At 39.6% G+C, this 22,705-nt stretch overlaps 1 protein-coding gene across 3 annotated transcripts in view; it reads right to left on the bottom strand.

Annotated features, from left to right (window-relative positions):
* Positions 1-22,705, bottom strand: part of SORCS1 (sortilin related VPS10 domain containing receptor 1) — a 467,290-nt gene that overhangs the window by 109,350 nt on the left and 335,235 nt on the right. For all 3 annotated transcript variants that reach the window (XM_033130825.1, XM_033130827.1, XM_033130826.1), the window contains exons 7-8: positions 8,246-8,364; positions 5,738-5,827 (exon numbers count right to left, since the gene is read on the bottom strand). In XM_033130825.1, coding sequence (XP_032986716.1) covers positions 5,738-5,827; positions 8,246-8,364 — 209 coding nt within the window. The remainder of the gene's footprint in view (positions 1-5,737; positions 5,828-8,245; positions 8,365-22,705) is intronic.

The raw sequence follows: 22,705 nt of genomic DNA, 5'->3' as shown, positions 1-22,705 counted from the left end.
AAGATAGAACGAAGGTGCAGGTAATAAGCAGATGTCCCTGGGTGAGAATTCCAAATCCTTCTCCCCCCGTTCAGAACTCCCGAGAAGCAGATGTTCACAGAAAAACTGATGCAACCATGGCTTGCTGTCTCCTTCGGGAGATGCCAATTCATGTGCTTTTGGCAGCTTTTCACCCTTTCCCCAAGGTGGTAGACATTGGTATAACTTTGAAAAACCAAAATCAAACAAACACAACAACAAAACAAAAATTATACAGAAGCACAAAAGTAGAACAACATGGAAATATTTGTGGTCTTCGTGTAGCTCACGACTCCAATCTCCCCAGGACTGCCCTCTTCCCTTGAAAAGCCTAAAGCTTTTCCTGAAGAGATCTGTCAATCTTCCTTAGCTGCAAGTCCAGTGCTGGAAAATTCTACCTAACTTCTAACCTAAATTTCTCACTGTAATATATGCCCATGTTCTCGCAATCAATCAATCAATCAGCAATTCAGTTCCGATTCTGTTTTAGACATAGGAACAAGTCTCTCTCTTTTTGTTAGCCTTGATCTACATGAACTCAAGTCATCTCAGAAGGAAGAAATCTTTAAAGGGTTTTGTATTCCTCACCCCTAGTCAGGCCTCACATGCCATACTCTAGAGTTCGCTTTATAGAAATAATTCAGAGTAGGGAGGCCAAAAATGAACCCTGCCCATTAACTCAATGCAGTCAATAATTCAAAATAAGTTTTTATGTGAAAGTTGGCCATTGCTTTGCATAGGCGCAATGGCCATTTATATATCTTTTTATAATTGCACCTTGATCTTTCTTTAAAAAACATCCTCGTTCCTCTTAGACAAATTTCCTTCTTATGCGCAATCTTTGTTACTTTCTTCCACCCTTAGCACAGAAGTGAGTCGAGGCCTAGCCTTCATGATATCCAGTTTCCCTGATGATAGCGATTGGATTAGTGATGGATATATGACCCAAGCAAAGTCAATAACACAAGATTCTAGTCTGAAGCTGGAATTATGAGAAGAGGGAAAATGCCATTTCTGACTATTGGTTTATAAACAATAAGAATTTTAAAAAGCATAGGTCTGATGGAGATATGTCTTGGAGGTAGAGGATGAAGCCAATCCTGAAGAAAATAGGCTCAAAAAGTGGAGGGGAAAAAAACAAAAACAAAACACGGGCCAAATTATGTGACATCCTTTGAGTCTTTCAATATAGACAGCTAACAAGCTCACCCCATCTGTAAACTTTTCAGTTGGAGAGGACAATAGAGGAACATGGTTTTTAAAAATGGGCTTCGACGGAAAACTACTACTTGAGTCCAAATCCTGGCTCTATAACTTAGTTGTGTGAGTGAACTGGACTCTGTGCTTCGAGATTTCTACCTGCAAAATAGCGATAATCGTATGCCTTCCATGGAGCTGAGAGGATTAATCAGCCAGTAAGTGTTAAGCACGTGTGATAGTGCCTGGCACTTAGCATCTGCTCCATACATGCTAGTGATTTTCATTTAAGCAAGTCCTTAAATCCCTTTTGTTGATTAAGCAAGGTTGATTTGGCCTTTCTGTTCATTGTAAATGTTAGGGTGCGAACTAATATACTCAACAAAAATTGGTTCACTCAAGTGTTTTGTTTCTTCCTAATGGAGGGAATTAGCTGTGGAAATCAGTGCAAGGGCCATTCAACTGTCAGGGGCAAACCTTCTGTGGATCCCCACTGCCAATAGGATAAAGACCAAAATCTGGAGCCTGGCCTTGGAATCCTCAAATATCTACTCCCGAATCATGTTTTTTCCTTTCCCGTCAGCACGATGCAGCATCAACCCTGGATTCAAGTTAAAAGATTCAGCAACTACCTGGCCCCTGCAAAACGAATCCCTTTTCCTTTGGAGTAAATGTGTGCACTAGAGAATCTCTGAGGACTGGGTCATAATAGATGTCTGATGAAAGAACCCTTGGGGCTAGAGTGGGTCTTTTATACTAACCCAGCTTGCTGAAACCTTTCATTTTTAGATGAGGAACTCAAACCGTAGATGCAAAAAGTGTTTAGGTCACTTAGAGAACTCCTTGAATTGCAGTAGCAGATTAAAATGGCCACCTCTAGACAAGGACCAAGGTCAGGTGTCTTGCTGCCCATATAATTGAATTACAGACGTGGAACAGACTTTTTACAAATGATATTGGTTTAAATATTTTAATTGAAAGGTTTGACATATTTAAATGACATCTTTCTTTTTTCTTCTTGCCTATATCCTCCTCCTTTCTCAGGAGAACGTGCTCTTTTTCCCAAAGTGGCACTTTATGTTGAATATTTTTACTGAGCCACAGAATTTTAGACCAAGAAGTAATCTTTGAGATCTTTGAGATCTGAGACCGTGTTTCCCACAGTCTGTTTCCTAGGACACCAGCCTTTTTACATTTTCATAGATTTGAAGAAATGAGCCCTCTGTTAAAATGTTTTGATTAATGCTGAATTACAGAGTTTTGTTGTTCACAGGACATCCTAGAGCTTTCAACATACTCTCTAGCTCCTGTTAACTCTCTAGGCAAGAAATATAGAATAGAGTTTATTTCTTTGTTTAATTATTTGGTCATAGAACCAAATTTCCATGAAGCATCTCTAAGGACATTTTATTCTGAGTATGACATGTGAGAAAATATTGTTGTGAGTCTAAACTCTTTATTTTTAAAATGTAGAAAAACAAAACAACTAAATGAAACAACAGCAACAAAACAAACAAACAAACAATAAACAGGGAAAGAGAAATTGATAAAGCAGCCCAAGGTTTCAAAGCAGATTAGCGACACATCCAGGCCCAGAGTCCAGGTCTGCTGTGAATCAAGCAGCCTTTGCACCACTCACAGCCCAGTTCACATCCATCTTTTACCACACAGACAACTAGATCCATACTCATAATAATATTACCTTGCTTTTATAGAGTATCTGTCCTCCGGAATGCTCAAAGCACTTTCATATGTATTGCCTCATTTATCTCACTTGAGTAGCTCAGAATGAGCTCCAAGTAAGTTAAGGGAAGGAAACTGTCACTAGTCGCCCTGTCTGGCAAGCCTCATGCTCGTAACAGCAACAGTGATATTAAACTTTCCCCATCGCCCTCTCTGGTCATCTTTACCATTTTATTACAACTTTTTTTTTTTTTTTTTTTTTTTTGGATACAACTCAGGGTGACATGGTCTTTTAAGAGCTGATACAATGGCTGTGGATGATTAAAGAAAATTTGAGCATGAAAGTGCTGGTTTATCTCAATTCCTTTGGTGGATTTGAAGCTTTGTTCATTTCCAGCTGTGGCAGCCCTGGCTTTGATACAGAGGGCCATGAAATGTATGCACTTTCACAGGGGATCACTCCATCCAAGCTGGGGCTTGTCTTTGAAGGTGTAATGGGACTGTAATGAGGCATCTCATCGCTTTAAATAATAAACACTCACTTGGACCAATTAATACTTGTACATTCATTTGCTATGTAGGTTCCTATTTTCGGGGGCAAAGCTAAATTAACCACTGCATTCTACCCTCAGACCTCAGAAGAGGGTGAGCAATGGAACGTTCTCATCTGGGAGAGCAAGGAAAGGAGACAGACAGTAGATTTGGGTTTAAAGTAAAACTTTTTCTCCCAGATTGGCTAGATGTCACTCGGGGCAACTGTCAACCGTGATCTGTATGGTTCTAAACAAGCAATGCAAAGTGTGTGTTTCCTAACACTCCAGCAATAGGTCCAAAGATGTTTCTTTGATTTTAAACTACCATTTCTAGGGCTCCTTAGGTCAATGAGGATATTTTTCTTGATGCCCCTCGGTTTATCAAAATTTTGCGGGGATACTGCTATCTTTTAATAATAGAAGTTATTAATTTATTCCAAGGGAAGTAAAGTATAAAGAATGCTAGTCTGGGAGTCAGGAGACTAAAATTCTAGCCTAAATTCTGCTGCAAGTAGTATTTGTTTGGTAGAAACTTACTTCATTCAAAAAAGCATGTTCCCAAGAGTGAACATGAGATGAACCACTTGAATCTATTTACTAATTTGTTTTCAGTTCTCACATGCCCTTTGAACAAAAGCCTCTCACTGGGGTATAGTTCTTGTCTCTAAAGGTGTAAATCTTGCAAGCTGACTACATCTTTTGTTGGTCAATCAAAGAAACAGTGATTTTTTTTGTGTTCAAAACAAAGAAAAAACAGCTCTGTTAGATTTATTGAGGTAACGTTCATCTCTGTCATGGGCCTTCCGAAGAGATCACCAAGGGTAATTTTCACACTCAGTGTTCCTTTTACATACTGACTTTACCCAAATCTCATCTAAGGCACAACTCCAAAGTTGTACATTCCTGTCTTTTGGGTAAACATTTTAATCCAAATCAAGGGCAAGGAGGATTTAAATGTACACAGGTAGAAACATATAGTTCTGGGCAATAACCACTGTCATGAATCTCTTAGCGGCTAAAAATAAGAACTACTAACACGGATATAGTTCTTCAGAGTTAACAGCACAATTTAATGTGTGTTCTTATCTCTAATGGGCTGAAGTTTACAGCTCACCTTTCACTATGCTAGGGTGAAGGGCAGAATGATGGCCAAGAAGAATTCTGCTTGGAAACCCAGAGCAACTGGTTACCATTGGCTCTTCTGAAAGAAGAGATGTGCAATGCCCTTGTGCTATATCTATGACATGATTTCCTGCGCAGCTAGCTAGTGTTGGTTCAAGAAACCATACTACAACGTCGTGGATTAAACTTACAAGAGAGAGTCATAAAAACTCAATCAAAAGTTCTTTATATTTGTTTAATCCAAAGGTTTCAAAGCTGAGCTCTAACTATATTTCAATCTATACTGTTCCCTTCTTACAGCCACACACATCTCTGTTGCTCTCAGATCAAGGTATAATGCATTAATAATTTCTGGCTACTTAAAATACACACAATGGCAGCAAGACCGCAAATCCACAGCTTTGAGCTACCAACTCAGTTTAACGACCACTAGGTGGCGCTCCATATTAACGCAGTTCTTTAGTGTTTATGGAAAGAGCCCAGGACTTCAGCAATCGAGGGTCTCTAACTTTTGTCCACCACTGTGTTCAAAGGAATACGTCTTTGGGGCAGTCTGAAAAATTAGTTGAATCTCAGAACTCTAAAGATAACCAGTCTCATAAGAGAGCGAGAAGGCAAAGGTTGGATACCATGTAGCAGCATCACCTAAATAATGAATAAAAATTTGGGATAGAAACATATCATACCTATTACATACACTGAGACACTGTATTCAAAGCATGTTTTCTGTCTTGCTAGAAAACCAATACATACTGCTTGAAAATCTTTACTGTTGAAAAGCAAAAGCAAATCAGTTATTAATTTAATCAGATGCTCCTACAGCAAGGATATCAGAGAGAAAGAGAGAGAGGGAGAGGGAGGGAGAGGGAGGGAGAGGGAGGGAGGGAAGGAGGGAAGGAGAGAGAGAGAGAGAGAGAGAGAGAGAGAGAGAGAGAGAGAGAGAGAGAGAGAGAGAGAGAGAGAGAGAGAGAGAGACGGAGACAAACAGAGGCAGCTGAAGGGAAAAAAGAGGTGTCGAGATTGGCAAATAAAAAGTAAGGCAAACTGAACTTGAGAAATAGAGATGGGGGATGAAGAGAAGTAAATTATATGAGAGACTGAAAGAGTGCTTAGGAAAGAGAGTGGAGGCAGGAAGGTGTCACTCAGAGGAAAGACTGAAATAAATAAATTGATTCAGGCCATACCTTGGGCAAAGCATATTTGGGCAGCTTCATCTGGGCAAACGCATTCCTTCGGTAGGACACATAATAATGTGGCCGTCCTCCTGATGTCAGCTGGAGCATAAACCCAGAGGTTATATAACAGTTACAGGTCATAGAAGAACAGTCACTGAATGGAAGGGAGTAGCTGCCAACACAACAGTATGAATGACTAGTGGACAAATGTAAAGAATTGGCATTCAGTCAAAATCAACTTAAACCGTGTACGCGAGTTGGTCAGAAGCCCAAACTGAACCCGCTGGACAATAATGCAATTCTTCAATTTTCACTGTGGGTCAGGAGCCAGGAAACATTTTTAGTTATTATTTGTTTTTAATGATACAAGCCTCAGGGTATACTGGATCAATGTCCAAAAGCAGCCCAGCTGTGTAGCCCCAAGACGATGGCCATACAAATGGCCCCCATGCCCTATCAGAAGGAAATGGCCCAGGTCACACAGCGGCAGAATTGGAGTTTCACATCTCTGGGCACTGCACTCCTGTTTGCTGTTGTCACACTGATGAGGGTGAGCATGTCCCACACACAGCAGGGCTGCGAACATGTTAAGACAGAAAGGCAAGCCAGGATCGTGGTCCCAAATCATTCTAGACCTCTATCTCCCAGAAAAGAATTGTGAGCTACCTCCCCCAACTTTGTCCAGGACACAGTGCAGTGAACCCCATGCACGTGAGCGAGGGCAAAAGGAATGTGTCCTCTACCTCAGCATGAGCACCATTCAGTGCATGTCAACCTCTGTCTGGCCTGTAGTCACTCTGTCACTCTGTTACTGCCCTAGCTTTGAGATATTATTGACAGATACATATGTAAATTTAAGGTGTACAATGTGATGATTTGATATACATATACAGTGTGAAATAATTACCACAAATAAGGTTAGTTAACACCTCCATCCGTTCACTTAATTGCAATTTGTGTGTGTATGGTGATACCATATAAAATCTACTCTTAACAACTTTCAAGTATATACTCCAGTATTGTTATTTATAGTCACTGTGCTATATATTAGATCCCTAGAATTTACTCATTTTATAGCTGGAAATTTGTACCCTTTGGCCAACCTCTTCCCATTTTCCTACCCCTTAGCCCCCAGAAACCACCATTCTACTCTTTATTTCTATGAATTTGTGTAACTACTCTTACTTAACCCTTATTTCAGGAGGTTGAATGTCAGCTAGAGTTTGCATATTCAGAATATCAACATATGCTGACTGCTCATTAGACACATAAAAAAAAGATTGGCAAGTTAGCATATTTACCATTATGTGGCCAAATCACCTCTTAGTCCTAATGATGGGTTACTGGGTCGTGTTCATAGTGGAATGGGTAGTAAAGATCTGAAGCTCTAAATGCAGAATTGATTCTCATTTGTAAATCATATATGTGGATTATAAACTGTTATTAGTAAACAGAAAAGGTTCCTGGAAGCAACAATGTCAGAGAGATGAATTAAAGAGAGAACCAGTGTGTATAACCATTTCAGTGTCACTTGATAATTGATACTGAAGTTATCAGCGTATTCATTACTCCTTTTCCTGAAGAAAAAGGCAAGTGTGTGTGTAATTATTTGTGAAACATTTTTAAAGTACACAGGCTGATGTTGGGCATTTTGAATACTTGCTTCCTCAAACCATGGGATTAAATATTCTACATGATGATTTCTTTCTAAATAAATACAACAGTATCTAGACTGTGCCTCAATCTCAGTGAAATTATACATACATACGAATATATAGCTTAGCAATTGTATCTTTTCAAAAGGAGAGAAATAACTCAATTTTTAAATGCCTTGTCCACATAAGTCTAAGATGTTCCTTAAATGTTGAAAAGAAGCAAAGCATACTTGCTCCCTGTCTCTCCTAACCAATCATGAAACCTCAGCTTCGCACACCGTTTCCACTCTTTCGGGAGGTGAAAAACCTGTCTGAATACATCTCATCTAATTTCCCTTCATCCTAATCACAGTCAGTGCATGGCAAGAATGGCTGACTACTCACCACCTTTTCTCTGCCTGCCACCACCTCCGGCCACCCCACAGCTTCCTGTTTCCACCTGTTTCTCCATTTTGAAGGTGGGTGTCATGGAGGAGGCTGATTGGCTGACCATTCTCCTGATAGGAAAAAAACTGACTGACTATCTGCTCAGTCCCGCTAATTGACAGGAGCCTCTCAGGAATGCACATGAAGGGAATGAATGGAATTGTGCCTCGTTCTGGAGACAACCCTAGAACTCTGAGCAGTGCCTCTGTGAGCCCGTGTACATAAGTCCTGCAGACACTGCCGAAAGGAACTACCTCATATTCTGTTAGTATAGAAGCTTCTACACATGGTAATGTTCCTTTTGTTGTAAAGATAATGTTGTTTTTTTGTGTGTTTTTTTAACTATTAAGGGAGAGAAAGCAGCAAGTAGAGCTGCATTAGGGACAGAAACAGGAAAGTGTCATTGAGACAATCAATAGAAGTAGATCTTTCCTACCTGAACAAACACATAATCATCCTGGACAATCAAAGAGTCTGGGTCAATGTAGCCTGGAAAAGGTTTATTTCTGTTGGCCTCTGTGCAGTTCTGCATTCGGCACGTTAGGTACTGTGAGTCTGAAAAAAAGAAACAAGATGGAGTGGGGGTGAATACACACAGAGCACTCGAGGCAGAGTGGACATTTTCTATTTTCTTGCTATCTCTAAGTCTTTAAACAAAGCTCACATTTTTTGTTAACTACATTATTGTTAAAATTATTTTACTCACTTGTTATCAACACGACCGCCACTATCTCCCAATGCCTCTGCCAACTCCTGCCCTCCTAAAATACTAACTTATTAATTCATTTCCCCCTTCTAAACCCAAAAGAAAATGTTTTCAAAAACTGCAATTTTTTTGTGCAGTTTTTGTGCTTTCATAGTTATTTTTCCTCAATAGGCTTCACTTCCACACTTTGACCTTTGACTGACAAATAGGAAAATACATATATGCAATCATCTATCATCTCATGCTAGAAGTGCTGTTGTTATAAATAATAAGGTTCTATGTCAAGATAAAGGTGTTTTTTTTTCCCTATTACTAATTAGAAGTGAAAGAATAGAAGGGGATTCCTGAGTTAAAAACTTTGTTCTTATTTTATAGATGAGTAAACTAAGACGCGGATTCTCACCTGAGAATCTAAAGCAGATGATAAACATAATTTTTCCATAAATCTGATCTCTGTTGCTGAAAGTATACTGTATCAGGGAGACTATTTCTGCTTTTCAACCACAACTGTTCTGGCCTGTCTGCTATTCAGATGTCACTTCCTTACTTAAAACTCCTTTTGCCTCCTTGCATATAGAATAAGTTCAAACCTTCCACTGGCCACAACTCCAACTTCCCCTCACGCTAATCTTTTCTTCTCTCCCTGTGATTCTTGCAATCTAGTCTACTTTATGTTCAGAAATTTGGCCACACTTTCTAAATCTTTAGAGAATTTTCATTTGTATTTCCTCTGCCTCTGAGGTTATTCTGAAAGAAGGTTCTAGATTCCAGCTCGCTGTTATTAATGAGACTCTTCCATGATTACTTTCTATCATACACCACCATCCTGTGAGTTCCTTCATGGAATTTTATTATATTCATTATGTTGCCTTAAAAGGAGGCAACACTTTGCCACCTTAAAGATGCTTTTTTGGGGTATTGATTTTAAGCTGTTTATTAAGAAAAAAGACTCATAAAGAACCTTTGACCCTCCCCCTTTCCTGCCCAAGAGATTCAAACAGAAATCTGCTTCAGGAAGGAAACCTTAGAATGCTGCTTAATTTGAATTAAGTGCCTTAAATAAAAGGATGCCAGGCAGGCACACTTTAGCTAGATTCCCCGTGTCCCATTGTTTCTGAGTTCCCCAGAAAGAAATTTCCTTCCATGTATGTTCCCGTCTTCCTCAACTACTTGTAAATCAACCAATCTCAGTTCTAAAATCCGATAGCACTCCCCCCTCCTTTCTCCTCTGTCCAAATATGTCTTATGTACCCAGTGTTGCCTTACTGTCTTTGGAACTTTTATGCTTACATGAATTCCTCATGTGCATATACTAAAACTTTGATTTTCTCCAGTTAATTTCTGTTAATTTGATTACTGGCCCAGTTATAAGAACTTAGAAGGTGGGGGGAGAAGTAATATTTATTTTTTTGCTCCCACACCCTTCAAGGTAATTTATCTAAAATTATCTTGTTCTTTATTTATTTATCCCACCCACCCACACACACACCATGGAGAATATAATCTCCATGAAGACAGAGACATCATTTTTTGTTGTTTACTGCTGTACCCCTAGGTTCTAATATTATTCCTGGCACATAGTAGGCAATAAATAAATATTCATTGGAATACCTCTTTATTGGAATGTATCTTTTTGAATGCAAAAGGAAGGTATTTTATTTGTTTCTGACAATGAATGGTGAGTTTGATTTTAGAATGCCAGAAATGTATGCAGAAATCCTCTCTTCCAAATGAGGAAAAAAATCCGAAATGGAAAAAAAAAAAAGATCAGGGGATAATTATTTACATGAAATGGGGGTAGGCAACAGCACATAGAGTTGGATATAAAGGTTCACTGATTTCCCTTCAGAACATTTCCAGGACCACCTTTACTTGAAGAACCTGGTATCCCTGTATTCTACCAAGAGAGTCACCAGGGGCGGCATAATGATTTGCTCCATCTGACCAATGACTGATGTAGTTGCTGATAAACTCTTAGGAGACTGATGGAAGAAAGTTCTGTCCACAACCTTCCACCTTCCTCCATCTGGCTGCCATATGTAGGAATGACAAATGGGAATAGCTCTCTAGTACTTTAACCCATCTAGTCCTACTGCAACTACTGCCAATGAGAAACTAAAGACAAGCCTTCTACTCACCCTTCCCAACTCCCTTTTCAGACATTCTTACAGATCCACTTTAGGCCATAACTCAAGATCACTCTTGAAGACAAACTCAAGATCAACTCTTGAAGGTCTTGAAGACCTTCCCAGATCGGTCCTCCCCGTAGTACACAAAATCTTCCCCTCACAACTTCACAGTCCACCGGACACTTTTACAACTTTTAGTTGACTTCTGATTTTCAAAACGTAGCTTGGGGTCATAGACACAATGGAGACTGGTGACTATGAGACAGGCATGAGTTCTGGCGTTGTCACTTACTAGCTGCCAGTTCAAAGGAAATCACTTAGACTTCCTGAGTCTTGCCACCTTCATGCATTAAAAAGGGATACCAACGTCAACTATCTTCTAGTTTGGCTCTAAGAATTAACTGAAATAAATAATATATATACACTAAATATTTTGAAACTCAAACTTGTACAAATATCAGTTGTTATTATCAATATTCAAAACATTCCTATTTTCTCTTTCGCTGCTTTTCATAATGATCAGTTTGGGAGACACAGGAGGTCCTTAAAAAAACTAGTTAAACTGAATTTGAGTACACCAGTTAGATTTCTGTATCAGGTGCCGCTGGTGACTTTTGGAATACCCATTACTCACTGTCTCTTTGCTAAAAAAGCCAATACTAGACCTCTTGGCTCCTTCCTCCACGTGACTCGGAAGTCCCCGAAAGCAAGGATTAATTCTATTGGATCTGTGCCCACTGGAGATCTTCCTACATCCCTGCCATTGGTTGATTTAGGAATGGACATTTAGACCCAGTTTTAGTACATGAGAAGTGTAAGTACAAGCACCAGTGTAGGGAGCTCTTTTAAGAGGCTGCAGGGAGGTACCAGGAGTTACAGCAGAAGTCCCTCTTCTGCCTCTCTACAACACTGTGTCCCAATGTGATGCTCAGGACTGCTCTAACCTTTTTGTCACATGAAGGAGCCAGTCTGACAGGTAAGCTTCCATAACGAGTATGACAAAAAGATGGGAAAGACCTGTTCCCTGATAACATTATTGAATTATTGAATGTACAGAGCTTAGAGCTGCCCTTTATCTGTGCCCTTTGTTATGTGAGATAATGAATAAAAACAATGATTAACCAAATTGAATCAAAGTTTCCTGATGAAAAAGTCTGGGGATTCAAACTACAAATTCAACTTTCAATCAAATTTTCCAAGACTGACATGGAATGAGGACTTTTTAATGGATACACAATGCTTGTTTTATTTGTAATCGGATCTATGACTTTCTTCTTAAGACTTCAACTTCCTCTTCAAAGGCCCCTGAAAAATCATAATGTGGAAAATATAAAAACAAACTTTTAATATTTATAACTCAACTATAAAGAAATTATGAATATGAGGGATTTGGGGAGAAATTAAAAAAAACAAAACACAGGGAAACTAACATTTGTTGAGCATCTATGTGCCAGGTACTCTAAAGTACATTCATATTTATTTAACAAATTTAATCTTCACAATACTATAAAGTATAATATATCAAACCGATTTTGTAGGTAAAGAGAATAAAGCTCAAGCAGATGGTGAGTTATAGAAATGGCAGGATGGGGTTTCGAACCTGGCTGGCCTGACCCCAAGGCTGGCTTATTTCCACTATACTATGTGGCATGAAAATCTCTAGCAAGTGTGGTATTAGCATATTTTGTCTTCCACCTAAGTATCAATGGATACACCTAGATACAAACAAACAAACAAACCAAAGCTGTAAATTTGTATTTTTTGTGGGGTAATTTAATTTGGCAATATAAATCACTATCCTTTAAAATACCTTTTGACCTCAAATTCATTTCTGAGAATTCTACTTGAGGAAATAATCAATGATCTATACAAAGAGTTAGCTAGTTCCATATTCAACAGAGTGCTGCTTATAATTTTTTTTTTAAAAAAAGAGAAAACAAAATGGCCAACAACAGAAGAATAACTAAATAAACTGTGGAACATGCATAGTTTACCATTAAAACCCAGCTGATAAAGAGTATACGAGAATTTACAGAAATGCTTAATACATTGTATATTATAAAAATAGGTTATCAATTAATAATGTTGTATCAATGTTAATTTCTTAATTTTGAAAAATAGACCATGGTTGTATAAGAAGTTAACCTTAGGGGAAGCTGGCTAAAGTGTCCTGTTTATCTATCTGTCTTTTCTGTTTATCTGAAATTATTCTAAAATAAAAGTTTTGTAAAAGTAGGTTGCCAAAATATGTGCATAGGGACCCAATTTTGTGCCAGGTGTATATTTAGATATCTGTATATGTATGTTTGCATAGGAAAAATGCATAAAATAAATATATGAGATGTCAACAATAGTATAGAGGCAGCGATGTGAGAGAGGCAGACAAGCTGTACGCGAATCTTTGGTCAGCACCTCTCAGCTGGGTGGGGTAGGGCATCGTGATGGGCTTGGGAGATCCATCTCATACGAATTAGAGAACTATCTCGAATTCCTCTGCTTGGTCTGTCAACCTCTACTCCCCATGCCACATACTGCAGAGGAGCTGTGCAATGAGCCTGTCCTTGGGCTGAGAATGACAACATGTACAACTGGGTGACACAACAATAAGCCCCAAGAAGAGATCTGGGAAGCATTTCTTGCTCAGAGTTCTTCCATAGTCACAGCCACTGGTGACAAGAGAAATTTCAAGCGGAAAGGAAATGATCAGTTTCGAGCTGCCTGCCCTTGGTAAAGTGTTCCTGGTTTGTTCCCTTTCTCCTCCTAATGGTAACGGAAAGAAATTGGCTGCACTTCACAATGAGGGACCAATCAGTCTTGTTCCCCTTGGGGCTCGCTGTAATAGCATTAAGTATGATGAACTCCTTCCATATTCAATTCCGGTGAGTGTATGATGCGATTCCATAGGAAGTTATCTTGTAATTTGGCATTAATTAACGTCAATTAATGTATGCAACTGCTAGACTTCAGAATTAATTTCATTACTTTTCCCACACAGATGTTTTCCTTGCCATAGGTAATGAGGGCACTGTGCTCTCTTTTCAAGCATTCTCACTCTCTGCAACAGCTGCTGCTTAGAATAATGGAATCCCCATTACTGTGATGATCTGGAGGAAGGAAGCTGCCTTTAAAAGGCCAGGATTTGAGCAGAGGAATAGAGGTTTCACTGCAAGACCAAAGCCTGCTTTCTAGGTAAACCCAAGCGGTCACTTGACCTCTTTGACCTCTGATCTGTAACGTGGGGCTAAAGGAGAGGCATCTTGCCAGCGGCTTTGACTACTGAAGACCTCAATCATGAGACGTATCCAGTCTAGTGCCTGGTTGGACTCTGCTCATATAATGGTGGCTGTAGTTGTTGTGGAAATCCTCCCTCCTTCATTACCAATACTGCTCACTGTGTCTCAAGGGAACTAACTGTAAAGTATACTGCAGACATTTCTACCTCAGACATTATCTTTCTTTATAGGCAATGTTTAGTTGAGTTTTTTCTCTTCAAGTGATTTTTTAAAACGCCATGAAAAATATTCTTGTATAATTAATAGGTAACAAATATTCTGTGCAGGCACTGTGAGAGGAGTCAGGGCAGAACTGGAAAATAACCAGGATTATGAGTAGGACCTGGGAGTCACCTTCACGTCCAGCATGCAGGACCAGCCAGCTTGCAGCTGTATTGTTTTGCGAGGACTCCCTCGTGTTGGAGCGATGCTCTAGGCCATAGCTCTATCTCGAACATGCTGTGTACCTCTGAGAAGGTCCTTTACCAAGCTAAGCTTCGGACTTTTTCTCTGTGTAATAAAGGTTATTAGAATTTTAGAACTAAAAAAGGGTGTTAAAAATCAGACTGTTACTTTAAGATCCGACAGGTCGTTACCATACTTTACCCCTTGAAACCTGTTTTTTCCCACTCCTGCCCAAACAAAGCTCTGTCATGTTGCTGGTAACTCTGTGTCTTCAGGGCTTCTTCTATGTCTAACCAGCACATTCATTCCTCGCTGAGACGCTCTGTTCATTCAGAGAGTTCCTCTGGTTTGAACTGCCTTTTCCTTTCCTGTTACCCTGTGCAAGTACTTCCTGGGCCTTCTTCTGCGGAGTTTTTCCCGAGGCTCAGGCAGACCTCTTCCTTCCCAGCATGTCTCCACTGACAGCAGCAGAAGAATTAGCATTAACCTCCAAAACAACCAGAGCACCTCTCCTCTGGGTCAGGAACTGGGTTAAATCGATCACGTGCTTTCTCTTTTATAACATTGCAAAAAAAAGGTAGTTTTCACAGGTGAAGAATTCAAGACTTAGGGATGAAATTTGTACAAGCCCGTATGCTAGTGAATGACAAAATGTATACATATACGACTCTATCATTCCATGGGGTGGGGACCCCTTGGGAGGCCTCATGAGAAGCTGAGAAAAGCCTAGAAGGCTACTCAGAATATTCCAGAAAGGAGTACTGGACAAGAGCACAGAGGCATGAGAGAAGGACAGAGGGGGAGGTATGTTGGGCATCCTACATGTCTGTTTTGTGAGAAAGGCACATTGAAATCCTGAGAAAGGACACCGTTATCCATGTGGTCACACCTAGCCGTGAAACACTGAGAAGCGCTTTTGCTCCAGTAACTTTCCCAATTGAGTTTACAAAGAAGGGGGGAAAGACACAGACAGAGGGAGAGAGAAGGACAAACAGTAGGGAAGAAAGAAGGAAGTGAAGCATGAATAAGAGTAGAAAGGAGAGAAGAAGGAAGGAAGGAAGGAAGGAAGGAAGGAAGGAAGGAAGGAAGGAAGGAAGGAAGGAAGGAAGGAAGGAAGGAAAGCAGTTTAGTGCGGAGGGGAGAAAATACACAGAATTTCTTATCCATGTTTTTTGGGGGAGGGGAGTACACTATTTCCTTACATGTGTTCACATGTTTTATGACTGATTCGAGGACAAAGAGTCAGTTCAAGGAACTTCCTCTGAGACATTTGGGGAGGTTCAATTCACTCCATAACTTTCTAGTTATCACCATCAATACTGAATATCATACTTAGACCATGGTAGTTGTTCAACGAAGATCAGTAAGTACAATCCCTGCCTTCCATAGTGCAATAAACAAACACAGATGACACATATGGCTGTCCTCTCTATATTCCAGCCACCTGGCCTGCCTGCTATACTTCAGCCATGCCAAGGATGCTCAAACTCCATATCCTTTGCATGTGCTATTCCATCTGTCTGGAATGCTCTCCCACCAGGCACACATACAGCTCTCTCCCTTACTTCCACAAGGACTTGGCTCAAATATCAAATGCCACCTTACCAGAGATTCCTTCTTTGACAGTCCCCTCCCCCTTAATCACTATCTACTCTCCCTTCTCTGCTTTGTTTTTCTTTCTAGAACTTATCACCAACTGATATGATGTATTTGTTTATGATCTTCCCCCCCAGCTAGAAGGTAAATGCTATGAGCACAGGGTCTTTGCAACTTCCCCTACTCCCCCTCGTTCATGCTGTCTTCTAGAGAGCACCTGGCATAGCACACATGTCTAACAATATGCGTCGAGTGAATGAGTAATAGGTCTGGAGTGAGCCATAGCTGGCTTCAAATTCCAGCCCTGGAGCAACAGGAAAAACATTTAATCATTGTAAGCCACGTTGTCTCCTAGTTAAAAGGAGGAAAATAACAATAGGTCCAACTTCCAAGAGTTTGTATAGGTAGTCCAGCTGAAAAGTATCTCTTACAGGTGCACCAGGAAAATAATAGGAATACAATGCATGGCACTAGTGTCATTGTCGCTTGAGAACACCCAGGGCAAAAAGAGATGTTTAAGTAAGTGCCACTATCTTGATGGTGTTGCCTCTTTTTTTTAAGCAGGAGTCAGAAGCATTAGGACTTTTCCAAACACTTGGGTGCTGCCACACAGACATAGTATGTGGACTGGTGGGGTTGTGATCTGGGATCCTGAGAACGCAACAGAAACCCAGACCTCCATTAAGAATTAAGATGTGGGGATGACAAATTTTTCTTGTGCATGTCTGTCCTCCCATCCTCAGAATGGGATGTAACGGCACAGACCTCCTCAGAGGTGGGTGGACACACAGGATGCAGGGGAAGTAGCACATAGTGGGGACAAAGAACCGAATCTGAAAACAGCCCAGATGACCCTGTGATTGCACCGTCACTGTCAGGTTTTCCATTGCTGTGTGTGGAGGTCTTTGCAATCATTTCATGTTTTTCTGATGGTTTTCAGGGCTGTCTTTAGGCTACTAAATCAGAGAAGCCAAGTTGAAATCACTACTAGTTGAAATCTTCTGCAATATGGAAAATGGAGTCAACATGACACTGCTACAAAGAAAAGCAATGTACTAGGGGCTGCTGGATTTGGGACAGGAGGAGAGAGGTGAGAATGCATTTGATCAGTGTATTGGGAAGTGGAGGGAAGCTATCAGAATCTGAGGCTGAGCAGGAACAGAAGCTTCTAACCTCTTCCTGAGAAGATATTAATACCTTAACTGAAAAAAGGGCTATGAAATGTGGTATCTAGTAATGTCATTTGGTACTCTAGTGATGGGACTTCGGCTGGCGAGGGGGTGGCAACTTTGATTTTTTTTTTTTTTGATTTGTATATAAATGTCGAAGTGTCAGTCTTCTCTAGAACATTAAAGAGATATAATATCTTTTGAAAGTTCACTGTAGAGGAGATACAAATAGCCAAGAAAAAGAAATAAAAATTCTTCACTTCATTCCTAATACATTAAGGATGCAAATGACAACAATAAGGATATGCCATGTTTTTTGCTCAGCAGATGGGTTATGTTTAAAAAATCTTTCACAATTTCCTAGGTGACTGAGGGCTTGCAAACACTGACATTCTCATACAGTGAGTGCATACATTGATGGAACTATTTCAAAGGGAAACATGAGCATCTCTACAAAAATTTATAAAATACATACTCTCAGACCCAGGGTTTCAGTAATTTGTCTTTCAGCAGAGCATGCTACTTGTAAAAGTTTCAATGCTTACCAACCAAATAAGTCATATGTGTACGTGTGTACATGTAGGCACTATTTGAAATAGCCAAATATCTATATATCTGTTAACAAGGATGATTGCCTAAATTACAGTATAATGCAGTTCTATGTAGTGATCAGCCATGAAGTGGCTACATTTATATGTGCTGATATGGAAAGATTTTTAACTTGTTATTGGATTCACAAACACTGAATTTGGCATAAGAGTTTTACAACATAAATCCAAATAATTTTTGGAGAAATACAGAAGTATTCATACTGGGGATGCAGATGAAAGTCAGGGAGTGAGTTGCACTTTTCACTGGATACATTTTACTGCTTATCCTTTGTACTGTTGTCCCTACTCTTATTGGTATAAAAGTAATAAACACTTAACATTAAAAACTCAAACTACCCCATTGCTGATATTTTGAGGACTGGTGAGAACTGAGGCCTCTATCCCCTGTCCACAGTATTTTAGCGTATTATGCTGTTCCTGTTCCATATAGAAATTAGATTGAAGGGCTGGAAAATGGGAAGTGGAAACAAAGTGTCCAGTTTTCACCTAAGACCAGAATTAGCAGGATGATAGTTATATAAAGTTGAGAGTCTCCTTTTATTTCAGTTGTGAAGTGCTTGTTTAAGGTTTACTTCAGGAAGAGTTTTACAGCAATCATTTTCACAGTTGGTTAAAGGGCCACCGTTGTATTTCCCTAATGAAAGAGATTAGTCCTTGGGCAAGTTGTTACAAGATTACCTACCCTTGCAAATAGACACTGAGACCAGTAATTGTGCATTTTGCTGGGTCTCCTGTCCTTGCTAGCATGGATCACTACCAGTACAGAAACATTCAAGTTACCAGTTAGGCCTTTCATTTTGACAAACAATAAATGTCAGACTTGGTACTGCTGGTTATTTTACAAGATGATGTTTACAGATGAGCATAAATATAGAACTATACACCCATGTGTAATTGCCCTGTGGAGAATTCTGATAAAAGTTATGTCCTTTTCCTCCAAAATCACATACACACACACACACACACACACACACACACACACACACACACATACACATACATATATATGTGTATATGTGTGTGTTTATACACACACACACACACGTATATGATTTTGCCTGGCCTGAGTGTAAACAAATGAGATTTTCTCAGCATCGTATCCTCTTCCTCTCACGTTTTATATATATATATATGTGTGTATATATATATATATACATATATATATGTATATATCCACATATATACATATATATATGCATATATGTATATACGTATATATATATATATATATATATATATATATATATGTATATATGTGTTTGTGTGTGTGTGTGTGTATACCGTGTTTTCCCAAAAATAAGACCTAGCTGGACAATCAGCTCTAATGCGTCTTTTGGAGCAAAAATTAACATAAGACCTGGTCTTATTTTACTATAATATAAGACCGGATCTTATGTAATATAATGTAATGTAATATAATATAATAATACCGGGTCTTATATTAATTTTTGCTACGAAAGATGCATTAGAGCTGATTGTTTGGCTAGGTCTTATTTTTGGGGAAACAGTGTACACACAAACACATACACACACACACAAACATGCACACACGCATATATACATACATATGGTGGCACAAAATTTCAGGGCATTAGGGAACTTTTTATGCTCATCCATTAGCCCTGCAGGCCTCCACAGACCCTATGGTAAAAGGCCCTTCTTTAAAAATACATGCCTACACAGTGACACACACATATATTTATTAAGTCAATAAATATTAAATATGTCAGGCTCTGAGCTATGATTTGTATATAGAATCAAGATTAAATAAAACTTGTTACAAAGCTTTTAATCCAACAGTTGGTCAACACTTTCTCTGTAACTATCCACATTACACACACACACGAATGTGCCTATGTTAGGGAAATCAATAGGTAAATGCAGGTTTCCATTGTACAGTTTTGATATACCAGGTAGCAGTTTTAATGTACTGGGTGCATGCAATGCACGGACACGCTTTCTCTCTCTCTCTCTCCCTCTCACACACATATGCGTGCACGCATGTGTGCGATACGCAAACAGTAAAATCTTTGTTTTCTAAATGAGGACCTGTCAATTTGTCCTCAGTTGAATGCAGGGGACAATAACAAATGGCACATTCAATAAATATGTTCAAAATTTTCCAATAATACTTCCTGTGATTGATTGTAATTGAGGTTCTTCTCTTCGGCTTGCCTCCCAAGGCAGAGAGGTAATACAAGAAAAAATAGCATCCTTGTCACAGTTGTAAACTACAAGACATCCAGATTTCACAGCACAATTGGCAAGAAATGTCTATGCCAGTCATAGACCCTCACAAAGCAAAAGATTTCCAGAGCTCATCTCCTTTCAAATGTGGAGACTTCAAATGAAACAAAACATAATTATAAAATATCATCTAGGGAAATTTGAAATGTGACTAAAACTAAACTTTGAATAAGAAACCCAGATAAATACTGGAAACCCACCCCGTGGGGATGAGCCAAATAAACTAGTAAGGGATTTTTCTGTGTTAAATGTCTGTTCCTTGGCTACAAAATTCCCAAACTTATTAAAATCAGGGGAAAAAAAATAAAAACCTATTCAAAGAAAAAAATGTAATATTATTTTTGCATGTAATCTGACCTAGAAGATAAACAATGGGCTTCATATGCTTAAATTTTGTACTACATAATAATGAAGGGATTGAGAAACAAGCGGGATCTCAATTAGGGAATGGGGAAAGAGATAACTTATAGATATTAGAATTCCTGGAGCCTGATTTTGATAAAATATACTGTCAACTCCATTCGCTAACACCTTACTATTCTGAGCTCTCTGGGTTCTTTCCTTTCCTCCTCCTCCTCCTCTCTGTTTCTTATACCTGGAGCTAAGGTTACAGAGAGAGAGAGAGAGAGAGAGAGAGAGAGAGAGAGAGAGAGAGAGAGAGAGAGAGAGAATATGATACTGAGAAAAACCTCATTTTTTTACACTCAGTCAGGTTGGGCATTATACTTAGATCCTTTATTTCAATTGGTAGGTAATGTTTTGGGTTTTTTTTTCTGTTTTGTTTTGACAGGGATAACTTTTCAAATTAAATCCCTTTATTGAATTTTCACTCTCGGATAGTTTCTGAAGATGCTGCCTTTGCAAAAAAGTAAAATAAAATAAATAAAATTAGAACTGATGTATTTCATGCCTTGTGTGAGCTGAGTCAGAGATGACAGTTTGGCATGATCAACCTCCATGCCTGCAGGGAGCACAAGGATAATGTGGGGTGGAAAAAAAAAAAAGTGCAGGTCAGGGAGAGCGACGGCCTGGTTGTTTTCAGGATATGGGATTGTATGCACTAAATGCCAGAAGCCAGAATGCAGCATCGTCCCCAAAAGCTTGGAAACGAAAGCATTCTAGGATGCTACCAATTCTATCCAGAGCTTCCTAAACAAGGGGTGTAGTCATGGGAGACGACCCTCAAGCTCTTTCATTAGTTTTTCATTATGGGACTTTGTTGCTTTCAGCGTGTTTCACAGACCAGCATCATCAGCTTCACCTGGGAGCTTGTTAGGAATGCAGACTCTCCGGCCCCTACTGAATCAGAATGTACATTTTAACAAGGTCCCTGGGTGGGCCGAACGCATGTTAAAGTTTGAGATGCCATGCTCTAAAATTTTCAGACAACCTGGCAAGTGACGTTAGGTAGCCAGCTGGTAACTCTGACACTTGGTCAACTATGCATTCATTCATTCGATAAATATTTATTAAGCTCTATTTACTCATACATGTGGACACTGTGGCATGTGCTGGAGACACAATATTGAACAAAGAGAGACATGGCCCCTATACGCATAGCACTTACAGACCGGTGGAGAGAAAAAGTTGTGATCAAATAATCACGTAAATGGAACGTGTAATTTCTAAGTGAGAGGAGCACGATAAAGAAAAAGAATAGAGTTGGATGAAAGCAAAGAAAATGAGAAACTGGTTTAGATTGGGAGTTCAAGAAAGACTTCCCTAAGACATAATACTTTCCCTGATTTTGTTATGATTCAATGGTTCTGTTGGGTGCTGTCTTTGGGAAGAGCTGGGTAAAAATTACAGGAGGACTATTTTTTGCAACTTTTATGTGAGTCTAAAATTATTTCAAAATAAAAAGTTAGATAAAATAGAAATGGATGCTTAACCTGAATCTGAACCATCCACGGGGATTAATTACACTGAATTGGTCAGGGAAGGGGAAAGAGCGGAGAATATTCCAGGCACGGGAAAGAACAGGTATCAGAGCCTTACGCCAAGACAGACAGAGAACGCTGGATGCTCCAGAAATTGAAAGCACTGCAAGCAGACTCAAAGGCCTGTAGGCCAGGAGTGAACAGGACAAGGTGAGATGAGACTGAGGAAATGGGCAGGCACCAGGTTATGTTACAGCTATACCTAAAGGTTAGAATTCAGTGGAAGGTGGCTTTTTATCATCAGAGCAATGGGAGTAAATCAAAGCTCTAAACAGATGACATGATTACTTCTGCCTTAGGAAAAGGCTGCTCTCTCTGGCCATTGCTTAGTAAGCACTGGACCTTGGGATCCAAGATAACTAAATCGGCTCCAGAGCAACGGAGGCATCTCCACCTGAAAGAAGGCCATTGAAGGGATGGGGAAGAAGCGCTACTAGTGGGAGCATTCTGTGTCAGGCACAGTGGACACAGGGCATATGGCAGCCCTGCTTGCGCTTATAAAGAAAGAAGGAAGTAGTCAGCTTGGACCCTGATCTGTCCTTCCACTGAATCTGCCATATATTCATTCCCCAAAGGGGAAGTGAGACCTGTAGAGATAAAAAAATCTCATGGTGTGTGCACAGTAGTGAAGTAGATGTTTCTGGAGAGCTGGGTTGCAGGGAGGACCGGTGACCTTTTAGTTGTAAGCTTGTAAAGTACAGGTATTGTCTGCCTTTGTGCTCAGAAGAGCTGATGGCAAGAAGGCACAAGTGACGTGGATGAGGGAGGTTTTGAATCATGAGGGACATTTTTGACACAGGGAATGTCTTGACAATTAGATT

The sequence above is a fragment of the Rhinolophus ferrumequinum genome, chromosome 16 (assembly GCF_004115265.2).
Source record: "Rhinolophus ferrumequinum isolate MPI-CBG mRhiFer1 chromosome 16, mRhiFer1_v1.p, whole genome shotgun sequence".
Lineage (NCBI taxonomy): Eukaryota > Metazoa > Chordata > Mammalia > Chiroptera > Rhinolophidae > Rhinolophus > Rhinolophus ferrumequinum.
This window is presented reverse-complemented; position numbering and strand designations above follow the sequence as displayed.